At 33.4% G+C, this 12786-nt stretch overlaps 1 protein-coding gene across 1 annotated transcript in view; it reads right to left on the bottom strand.

Annotated features, from left to right (window-relative positions):
• Positions 1 to 12786, bottom strand: part of LOC148604894 (uncharacterized) — a 71169-nt gene that overhangs the window by 43813 nt on the left and 14570 nt on the right. The window contains exon 2 of the mRNA XM_088547381.1: positions 4716 to 5191. Within this exon, the coding sequence (XP_088403507.1) occupies positions 4716 to 5169 (454 nt within the window). The 5' untranslated portion in view covers positions 5170 to 5191. The remainder of the gene's footprint in view (positions 1 to 4715; positions 5192 to 12786) is intronic.

Genomic DNA, 12786 nt, shown 5'->3' with positions numbered 1-12786 from the left:
TTTGAGTAGGGGAGTGTGAACGGGGCATTGAAACCACAAACTGGCCAAACCCTGGGTGGCAAAATGGACATTATGTCCGAACATAATAACCAGTATCAGATTACAGGGCTATTAAAATAGAATACAAATAAGATTTTATTCATTATTCATAGGATTTTTCACCTTGCTGGCAAAAGTTAATAGCCTAACCCTAAACTGAAAATATCAGAAATTCAAATTTCAGTGTCGTTAAAGAACATGCTAAAACAAAGAAATGCGACCGCATCCTTTCTTCTAATCTATCCTTAGTCGATGTTGAAATTGTCAGGTCAATGAGGCTAACGGATGAGATCTATTATTCCGACAGACACTTGTTTTACATATTGACAGGTAAACATGTGGTTTTTGCAATTGACTGTATGAAATAATTAAAAGTAATCTTTTGGCACCTAAATCCATTGTACTTTTCGGTGACCGGTGTCCATTTGACATTAATGTACAACTAATGACCATAAAAACAACACCTGTTAATAATGTCGTCTGCTGATAAATATCTCTTTGATATATGGGAAAAAATATGTTATTTAGATGATAATAAGTTCTATTTTGGGGCCACTTCGTATGGTCATTCAAAACGTCTGGGAAATTTCGCACCAAAGGTGTAATGGCAGCAATGGATGTTGTCTGTGAAGGCTTGAAGAAATCGATATCTCACATCAAATTCGTCTGCAACCTTCATGACTGCGTGGGTGAATAACAACCAAGCACAGTGCAGAATATATTTGGATTCGTACAAAATATGATTTAACAATGAATGTGTAAATAAAAAATCTGTGCAATTTGTAACCTTCAACCGACTGGCATTTTGCATTGACAAAGCGCTCAGAAGGACTTTGCTGTAAAGATTTGCTTCATTTTTTTCTCAGATGGAATATTGCTTCTAAACGAAGGAAGTGCCCAGTACCAAAATACTATGAGATACAGATGGTTTTCATGTCTTTCTTTATAGTATAGTTCACGCTGAACACAACATTAATTGAGAGCGTACAAAAAAGAAAATACTGTTGGACAACTTCGGTATCTTAAAAATATTTAAGCTGACCAAGTGGTTTCATTCGATATCCAACCATTATATAATATATGCTTAGATTCAAATTATACAGCCTGGAACGGAGTTACTTACATATCATGTTATATTGAAAAACGAGAATACCTAGTTGGACTTGTTTTTAAACTCTGGGTTTATTTCATATTTTGCGACGGCATTAAAGTATGCTATGCATTGGCAAATAAGTAAAGAGAGACACACTCGGCCTATCTGAGTCGTTTCGTATGTTTGAACTTCAGTAGCTACGGTTACCCTCGCCTTCACCTCGATGAACTTCCTATGTATAGAATAAACAGGACTTCGCCTTAGTGGGTAAACTAATTATGCATACGATTATTTACCTTTATTTTAAATTTATGTAAATTTTAGTGTAAATAATCCAAAATATCCAATACGAGTATAATTTCCCGTGAAATTTGACTGTTGGATTACTTTGAAATGTTTTGAGAAATATGATGGATGGGAGGGATTAACTTCGGACATAAATCCCCCATAAGTAGGTGTAGATATGTTTAGAATATCATGGCTGTTTGATGCTTTTTGTCATAAAGCAGATGGCATACTGTGGCGTGGGTCGTCTATGGCCATTTATATTATGGACGAGTGGTGTCGTGTTCTAAAGCATATTTATGCCCTTTTATAAATATTTTTTACCTTATTGTTACTGATTACAGATGCATGTACATGTTAACTGAAACCTGCCCAAACTGTATCGTTGAAAATCTTGTAAAACTCGTCTAAGACAACTATTATCCGATGACCCTGCATATTGTATATTTACAGTGTGTATTCAAAAACTGCTCCAATTTTAAGTCCTTAAGGATTTCAATTTACTAGCAAGTAGACTGGTTCACTATATATGCATTAGATGTTACATTATCTGATAACGGGGAGTTGATGATTTTCTTGTTCTACACGCCTTTGGCTTGAGGGCGGGAATTTCAATATTGAATTTAGCAATACCTACCAAGGAGCTCCTATAGCCTCTTGCTTGACTTAAGTCTTAATGTCATACTGTCGTATTACAACCAGAAATTAGACAGCGATTACTGAATTAGTAGTTAAATGCTGTTTTCGCAGTTTGAACTATAAACTTTATTTTTTAGCCTTCTACGATTATTGAGAATTACGGTAACGTGTTTTGTTTACAGTTTGTTCTTAAGGTGAGAAATAAATGAAAAATATCAGTCAAAAAAAAAAAGAAAAGAAAAAGAAAAGTTGACATGAACCAACACTCAGCGGATTAATTGTTAAGATTCTAAAGGATAGCATTTTGATAATGTTATTTAACTTGTTGTCCAAAACTATTTGTAAAAGAAAATATCCTTACACTAAACATAGGTGATGACAATTCGAACCTAAAAACCTCACTTATGTATCTCAGAGTCCACTTTCAAACAGTAAACAAAGTTTTACCAAATGACATCAGAGTTTAAAAAGATTTAAGTTACAAACATATCTTCAATGTTATCATTGCCACTCAAAAACTAAAAGCCATCTTATGATAACTCATCAAAATTAAACCGCAGAGATTATTTTGGGACACGATAGCATCACAATGCAGTGCATATTCGGCTCGATAACAGCGCTAGGATTTAGTATGTAGAACTGTTTTTGTCGACTATTGGCTATCTTTATAGTACCACGGTACGATTTAACTTCTATCTCCCTATATGGATCATTTAAAGATTGAGCAAAATCATATTACGGATTTACTACGAGGAGTTTTCAAAATACAAAATGTAGTAAATTTAGATATGACGTTTAGTTTAGTTTTGTATTATACAGAATATATACTTAGACCAAGGCAACATTAACAGGGGAATTTTACATCAGATGTTATGCTTCAACGCGCTATTAATAATTCAGAAACACTTCCTAAATCTTGAATGTAATGAACTTGTTTGATGATGTTCTGAATTTCAAATTATTTCGAGCCTCTATATATTCACAAGAGCTTTTAAAAGTGGGCATGCTGTATAGATCTAATGACACACACTGTTCAATGATCTTTAGCCAAAAGTGGGGTAGAGGGGGAGGGGGGCTTCATAAATGTGAAACTTAGCAGTTCTTGAAATCTGTAGTATGTACAAAGGCATGATATCTTGTTTTAGACTATCCATGGAAGTTAAATTTTAAGGAAGTGCATACGTTACATAAAATCTCAATTTATAAATTCAAATTATGTATTAAATAAATCACAAAATTCAAATTTAGAAAAATTCACATTTGTAATCTAATACATATTAAAATAAAATGATATAGTGAAAAACGATATTTAGGACACCGTAGTTTATAAGTACATATGATTTACTGGACCAAAATCTCCCCAGCAGCAAAACAGAGTTGTATCGTTCTCTATTGTGGTCTAGGCCTCCAGCCAGCTGGTTAACAGTTAGTCCTCGATTGGTCATCTAATCACGTAAAACTTTAACAAAGAGATTGCTTCATCATCCATTTTAACTCAGTCTGCAATTGGGTTTTAACCCAGTTTTTAGGTAGTCCTTAAAATTTAATATTCAAATCTGAACAAATGTTAAAATCTGTTTAATCCGTCAATGTGTTTACAGTATAACCACCTACGAGTGACAATCCCCTGCATGGTTAAGATTTTAAAGCGAAATTATGCTGCGTAAATGAAGGTACAGAATGCCGTGTTACTATTTGCTTGGTTAAACTCTAGTTCCTGTCTTTAGCAAAGCATACTCGTTTTGAAATTTGGCGCCAAACTAGTGGGAAATAATTACATGGTAAAGTCGGTTTCTTTTTTATAATATGAAATTACATATTCTTATGAAGTAATCGACAGAAAATACATGAGTTATCTCTGCTATTTTCCCGGTAGCAAATACATTAACATAGAAACAAAAAATAAACATTTCAGCTCATTGCAAGTGAATTCATTGCGTGAAAGAATTCAAATGTCAGTAACTTTTGGGTCGGATGTCAGCTAAAGGAGAGTCCGTAGACAATGTGCAGTGACAGCACCTCAATACATTGCGTGATATTTCTCGCCTTTTGTATATTCTGTATATATAACAGTTGCCTATCTTTACGAATGTTTCTGATATCGCATTACGAAATGAGTTATCATCCGCCTATTCATTTTATAACATATATAAACACTGAAGATTTGCTACATCACTCTTTAAAAAAGCTATAAGCTGTGAAAATAATGAACTCTTAATTACTTAAATGAACAGACAGTCCATCTGAACTTTTTACTTAAGATTGGTCCAGTTTAAAATACATAAAAGAATATAAATAATGTGTTTTTTATTTATAAAAGAGAGAACGAATGATACAAATTCAAACTGTACATTTATAGAAATGGGCTGTCAAACTGCAGTTTACTACACGACTTTTCAACTGAATTGTCATTTAAAACAATAAAAGGTCATTGAAAATCATTGTTTTACAACTGTTTTATTAACATATTTAGTAACATTTGTTTGGCAAATGTTATATATACCAATGTATGCTAGTATTATAGTGCTTTAGTATTAAAGAGTTACCTGAACAGGTAGAAAATTCTCACCTGTTCGCTGTCATACACTTAACACATCCTGTACATATTGATAAAGAATTTAAGGAAATATAAAATTATAAAAAGGTAAATTCAACATACCTGATGCGAATTTTGGAATAAAATCCTTATTTTCCACAACGTAATCCAAACCAATCGAAGTATCCATAATTATTTTAATGCACTCTACACATCCAATTTGTAAAACTGAATCAAGAAAACTTGATGTTTTCTGGAGACAAATTTGATCCAAACTCTCGAATAGTAATTCCAAACCATCATGATGCAAAAATTGTAAAATCCATTCCGGTTTCGATTTAGCTTTTAGTAGCTTCCTTTTCAATGCAGAATATATCTGAACGGACGGCGATCGTAATGTAACGACAACTGTTTCAGGACAACTGATTGAATTGTTAGTTGTCACCGCCCCTGGAAAAGGTGACCAGCCAATCGACTGCCGTCTTACGGCATAGCTCCACCTCTTACTACCAATTTTATGTTGTTCATATTTCGGTTTAATATAATCTAATTCTGAGTCTGAAACACTTTCCTCCATTTTTCAGGGTCTGTGTGGATTTCTGTAGAAAAAATTAATTTGAAAATTTTTGATTTTATAATCTTGGAGAATTATTTGGTATTTTAAAGTCAATTTGGATTCATCAAGGCATATTTTTCACATGTTTTAAACACACGTGTTTTCTATAATGATATATGCAACAGCATGTTTGACTACCTTGAAATTCATATTCAAAAGAATTTAAAATGAAAATATGAAAGCGAAATTTTAAATTTGAATGCATCGCTTTTATATTTCTGAAAGCGATATGACATGATATAATATTCTTTATACAAATAAATTCAGTAATGATAAATAGATAAAAGAGCTCCTGATCGCAGCAATAAATGCATTTTATTATGTAATAAAAATTTTCCGGGGAAACCATTGCATTAATTCAGAATATGTACCAAAACCTAGATTTTTTAGTCTGTTGCATTAAAGTTTGTCAGGTCTGTTTCATTAGCAAACTAGGAATGCATCAGAACATCTGCGGCCAAATGAAGGAAGTAATTCTAAGATGGAATGAAATATAAAGAATTGGAATATGTCATGAATGAACTTCTAGATTATATACCCTTTTATACATGCAAATATAAGAGTTAAAGCACGTTTAGCTTTAGCAGCATATCTATGTTAATTCATATACATGTATGTCTCCATTTGATCCTTAGAGGAAATGTTCAAGCAAAACTTCAAGGCTATTTTTTAAAAGTTTTTACACCCAATATACACGATTTTTTTAAGTAAAAAGAGGGTCCAACCCGGACCTCTATCTCCGTGGCTGTCTCTATTCGGTTGGTTTTGTTCTTTATCATTTTATTGTGTTTTCTGTTATAAATGTTTTAATTGTACATCAAATTACAAGTAATTATCAGCCCAAACTGCATTTTTCATATCGTAGATACTCTTTAACTGTACGGGCAAGGTGATTTCTTTACATGTAAACCGGTCTATAATAAAGTAAAGATTTTGATATATGTACTTTATAGAATGTTTTTGAAATCAAACCAATATCAACTATACAATATATGTGGGTAGTATGTGTACACACTTGAATTTAAATAAAGTTAACATTTCCTTTTCCAACAGGTATACGTATATAAATCAAACTTGAATTTGAATGTACAGTGAATTTGAATCAAATTAAGTCATTGGTTCTAACAGATTCAGGTATGAACAAATACAGTATTGTTAAATCGAACTTATCTCTAATACAGAATTTACATATATTATTCAAATAAGCATGCAAGTACATGAAAGTCAATCCGTTAAAGTCAAACCAAAGAACGATGAAACTGTTATACTGTACATGAAGAAGTTAATGGGAACTGGCGCAATTGTAAAACGAACAGACAAAGAGGATCTAACATACAAGCAGTGTTAGGAGCTATAAGTAGTGTGAGGAAAATCAGAATACAATCGGAATGAAGCAATTTTATCATATATGTAGTGCCTTGTGTTTCTTCACGCGTAGGCCTCATGGTGGATCTAGGGATTTAAGAGGTTCTAGGTTACTATTTGAAGTTTGCATGAAATTAACCAAATTTTCCCGCAAAAAGGAGGGAGTTCCACAGCCGGACCACTTGGGTCCGCCACTGGGCCTGCTACTATACTTATGCATGCACGTACGCTTTGAATTGAAATCCTGGTTAGGGCATAGTTTGGATGTAATTTGCCTTGAAAGACACTATATAACAATCTTTATACAGGGAGGATGTACATCGTATATTTTTCAGGTATAAAAATGTTCAAACCAAGAACTTCAAAGTAAACATGTTTTAGGCATGTTTGTGGTGCAGAAATCTACATATTGTCCTACCGAAACCTACCAGACAAATTGTGGTTCTCAAAAACCTCAACACAAAGTTTGAAAAGAACGGGTAATTTTTGTTGCAATTTTCCTTTTTACAACGAAGACACTCCTGTCCTGAAGTTGTGCCTCAACTATTATGATATACATGTACTTAAAAATGCAGAAAATGTGGAGTAAGTTACTTAATCAGTCAATATATATGCAGCTTTACAGAGTCAAAATTCATTTTCTTGTAGTAATAAACCGTCAAACCTCTATCCGAAGTTTTAATTTACAAACGAAACCCATGCACATTTTACCTATCATGTACATTAGTGAACTAAGTTATGTCATACAAGACTTCAGGATGCGTCGTGCATGAAGATGAATAACTTTTACATTGAATACTGACGCTTAGGAACATGATCAAATTTTATTACATACAACTCCCCAACATGAACATATAATCCACCGCAAGGATGTTAAACCTGCAGATAGGCTCTTGTTACGTCAGGATTTTTGTGGTACACCAACCTTTGTCTGCGGACAATATATTTTGTTAAAAAGTATCATCATTCATTTTAAATTCTTTTCGGTACGAAGCAAACGTTTAAACTGTAAAAGGGATTGAAAGTTAAACCACGAAAGATGATGAATGTTACAGTACTATATGCTTTTATTTACACCTTGTCACCTTGATGTATTGAGGCTGAAAAGAGGAACAGTTAAGAATGGGAGCTAAAATTTTAGGGGAAAGGATTGATAAATCAGACTAATTAAGTGTCAGTCTCTGTAAGAATTGGGCAGTGGGTGAAACATGCACGTTAAAAAAAACCATCCTTTTGAAAGTGTATTTTGAATATTGCGTGCACCATCAAAATGAAGAAAAAACACTGGACTTCCCATATCATTTTGGTAAATAGAGTTATAACTCCATTGAATTGCACTTGAAATGAACTTTCAAGGGCAGATTTCTCTGTCAAAAACCTCTTTTTTTCTGGACAAATACAGTGATGCAGAAATCAAATAGTAGTCTTTTCTAATAGAGAAAGTATTCTTGGGTAAAATTATAATCATTATCAGAACTGTGGGGTTTTGACATGCATCTTTCTGATTGTTTCCATTTTGACTGATATTTACAGAAACTGATACTTAAAAGAAGAGAGGAAGATCATGTATCAGTCCAGTTTAAAAGAAGAAAATCAGATAAAGCACAATAAAATGGAAACATGATTAAATCGTTTTAAGAAATTAGTCATCGTAATATAATTCAGCAAACCAACTTGCCAATTCATATGAAGTAGAGCCAGGACCAATAGACTGAAACTCAACAAGCTCCACGTAACGGCAGTCCTACGTATATGTATCTACATAGCTAGAGAACACACTGTTTCGGAGTTTGGAAGACCACCAATTGTAGAGTTAAACCTGTATTCAGAAATGATTTGGGTGGTTCACTTAAAATATTAAAAAAAACCAGTCATATTGCAAATTTCGATATGCTGGGAGTACCCCCTCATCAGCACCATTAGAATTAAAAGTTCAGGATGATATAAATCCAAAAATTAATTGTACATAAGAAATACTCAAAACAAAACTATCGAAGTATGAAACCAAATCCATCACCGAATACCATGTAAAAATACAAAGAATGAAGCCTCAGTGAAAATTGAAAACCAATCGACCAAACAGTTTAGGAAGTAAAATGTCATTTTTTTTGTATAATTAAAAGTGATCCGTGCAGATCCCTTTTCTTACGAAGTAAAGACCCCGCGGTCGACAAAACTTGTTAAGTCTTATTCCCGACATGCTGTGTATTGGTTCCCATCTCAACGTTTATCCCTGCAGCACCGCAATGACCTTTTACAAGTCTGAATCTAATAACGGTCATGAAACCATTATACAATTGCCTGTATAGCCTGTCAGTTATGTTACATGTAGTAATGAGAACAATAAATTATACAAAGGCTCGAGCTGTTCAAATCTTGTTGTGAACTGATGCGGGTTACAACAAGACAAATTGTTTACATACATTGTGTAATGCATGTCAGATTTTCGTAATTTATTGTCAAGTCTCATTTGTACACGGTACATGTTCTTATTCATTACGAATGCATTACTCCATAATAGGAATTAAATGATTTTGACTGCAAGCTCCTTTGTGACAGAGATGAAAGTGTGTTCTTCACACCTTAAATGTGTTTGTCGTGACGAATTGAAATTGTTTCTGATTTTGAAGTTAGTACATCTCAAAGGGTATCACCCAAGGACGACACAATGCTAACAAGTGAAAAATCGGACCATGGGCTTAAAACACCTGAAAGCAAATATTTCCTTGAAGTTGTTCACCAATCAGGAAAGCGAAAGTTAACTTTGGGGAAGTCTAGTTAAACTTATTACAAAAGAATACAGTATTTTATGTAACCGGACCTTGATCATAACTTACTCCATTTATAGGCTTTGTCGTTGATTGAAAATATGACAGGCAAATCGCATTTTGCAGAAAGATATGGAATACGTGTGTAAAAACATAGAATTATTTTGAAAACATTAACCTGTACAAGCTAAGCTAATGTAAAATTATGAAAAACTTTTGCATGTATATATATCAATGCATGTACATGTACACAGTTTATAAGTATTGAAACGCGCATGCTTCATTTGCCTACCTTTATGAAGTTTTGCAGCAGTAGACACTCGACTGACGACTCGTCAGATTAAATTCGATGAAAAGATGCATAAAAATAAATAAATAATAAACAGTTGTTTGTCGAGATGGGACCAATTTGAATGTTAAAACTATCCCAGTCTGACTAGATTTGTTGTTGTTTTCGGGCGTTGTTAGTGAGTCTGATGGACATATTTTGGCTATACCTTGACAATGTACATGTTAACCTTGGTAGGGAAGATGTACTGACTAAATAGTATAATATATATCGCTGTTGTCAGCTTCAAGGCCCTTCTGTCAAGTCAATAGATCAGTGGTATATTAAATTGTGTATTGGTTGGTCAAACCAGATATTCATGTACTTAGTCCCGCTTTATGGAATACTAACAGACAGGTAGCAAAAACAATGTATGCTTTAATTGTGCGATTGTGAATTTTAAGCAAGTTTATCATTTGCACGGCTCTGTTGTGAATATCGGCTATTGGCTGAGGCAAAATCAATTAAAACTTGATTTGACAATTATGAAAACGAACCAGAGACATTCCTGAAAAACCAGAGAAATCTTCCTCCAACGAAACTCATTTAAACTTCAACACAGCGAGTTAAGGTTATAAGCTCCGTCATTAGTTAAAATTATTTACGAGTATCTTTTCACAGGAGCATGCAAGTGCCAAAAGGCAATGACAATTTAAGATTAATTTGTTATAATTTAATTCAGAAAAAAATTTCGATTGCTTAATATAAGTAATTGACGGTAGTTCTTGGTAAGCACTTAATTTAACAGTGACATAGTTTCACAAAATAAAATGTCTCGTTATATGAGGGGTGGTTAAGGTAACCGATAAGGCGTAAGTGTGATACCTGGTTTTCTGCACTTGAATTGCATTTACAAAGTGTAATCAAGGGAAGCAAGATTCTAGCGGAAATTAAAAGAATGTAATCCAGGGACAAAGATCAGACATGGAAAACAGACATACACAACAAAGAACATAAAATAATATATACAAAGTAACAAAAATAATGCAATTCGGACTCCAATAAAAACTAGGAGCATGGGCCAGGTGCACCGGTAGGGTAAGCATCCTCTGCTTTTCTAGAAACTACGTAGCGATCCACGAGCTCATGATGACAACCATAAAACTTTAGTGATGACTTCAAACTTTTATCAACATAACCCAGTTCCAGAATAATATAGTGTGTCGTAATGAAATCATACTGAAACCATTGGGATATTTTGTTTGAAATGTTAGACCTTTATTTACTAAACCAACTTTATTTACAACTCGAGCAAATGAGATAAAGTACTCTAAATGTTCCATGAACTCATAATAAAGAAATCGACATTAAAAATTTCCCAGCAAACATATAAGATAAACTCCAATGATTTGCGAATCAATTTTTGATAATTTTCTGTTTATCTCTCATTATTTTCGCTTTGGTGTATCAATTCTGCTGCCCAGTAGATACTAATTGATTCAGCAGTCTCTTATTATTATTGTTAATACAAACTACTTCATAATGAAGCCATAATGCAAAGAAAACAACTGTGCTGACCGTAGACAATAACATAAATATACGTCGGTCAGTCTGTTCCTAAGAAGGTCATTTGATGTTTAGAGTGGTGTATCATCTTTAACATATCAAATCACTTCAAAATGACCACTATTACTTTATTATTAAAATCTCAAAATCTCAAGAGGAACACTTAACCTCAAATGATTAATAGATCATTTCTCGATTTAATTGGTTTCAAAACAAATACTGTGCTGCATATTATTATTTTATACTTCGCCGTCTTCTCTGAGCTCTATTGAACGTGCTTGTTTTATACCACACGGCTTACGACTCGTTCAAAATAGAATATATAGATATTAAGTATTATCCATATTTTACACGAAGAAAGTCAGTCACTTGTTAATAAACTGAGGTGATATGAGCTATACATTAAGCCCATACAACATGACCCCTAGTTTCTTGAACTTACACCTTAACGAATGAGTCATAGTTCCTGCAGCAAAGTTTCGTTCCTTTTGTACTTTTGCATAATGAAAACATGTATCACTTATTACCTTCCAACTGTCCTATGACTTAAAGGGATGCTGATCATATTTCCAAACTGCTACAATTCATGACATATTTTTATCCCTTTTTAAAATATGATACATGTTCAACATTGTAACTTGTAAGTCTGGTTTTCGGCCCACACATGTTGGTCCCCTAAAGAGTAGAATTTCGTAGGTTTAATTGATATGTAATACATGTGTATTGTTTTACCCAGAGCTAACTCGTTCGTCTTGACCACAAGTTATACGTTTGATACCAGTATAGAATATAATGTTTCAAATTGATCTTTTAATATTGCAAAAAACTAGCATAACAAGCGAATTGTTCACAAAGTAATGACCTTGATACAAATAACAAAAAAAAAGGCGGCGAGGGCGTTTTTGTGGTAGTATTTCTTACAAATGACTCATGTCATCACGCATTCAAACATTTTGTCAATTTAACTGATCTTTGAATACTTTAGTTTTAACCTTTTCATGGTTTCCCACCACAAAACCTTATAAAACCTTTACGAGTTTATTTTGGGAACAGAGACCTCGACCGCTGAAACAGGAAGCTGAATACATTTCCTTAAATTTTAATTGATAAACATTCCTTGAATTCGCTTGGCTACAAAGGAATCGAGATCGTGTTTATTATTTCGACATGGACTTTACATCGAAATGAGCATGTTTTGATACATAAAGTTATAGTCATCATCTCCTGAGGAAAATCTTGGTCACGGCTATTTAATTGATCAAGTCAAAAATGGGCATAAAACGGCAGTAAACCTACTTTGGCGTTTTATGAACATTTGACAATTACAACATTTTGTGTACTTTTTTTGAATGATACATAAAGACACCCTGACCAGTTTCCGTCTTCGTTGACAATCGATTGATAAGTTTATTTTCTGTTTATTTACCTTTTCATACTAAGATTTTCCGTTCCTTCTTTTTTGTACATTTATGTTTTGACTCACAGACATATTTCTTGCCTTGCTGTAAAATCTTGCAATCATTTTGCTTTCTATGCCGAATCTTTGTTACCGCATTGTTGTTATATTACAGCAAAATTCTATGAAACTACGTACATTTCCACATATATTCG

The sequence above is a fragment of the Perna viridis genome, chromosome 10, assembly GCF_037379345.1.
Source record: "Perna viridis isolate PV_CMFRI_1.1 ecotype Kerala chromosome 10, ASM3737934v1, whole genome shotgun sequence".
Taxonomy (NCBI): domain Eukaryota; kingdom Metazoa; phylum Mollusca; class Bivalvia; order Mytilida; family Mytilidae; genus Perna; species Perna viridis.
This window is presented reverse-complemented; position numbering and strand designations above follow the sequence as displayed.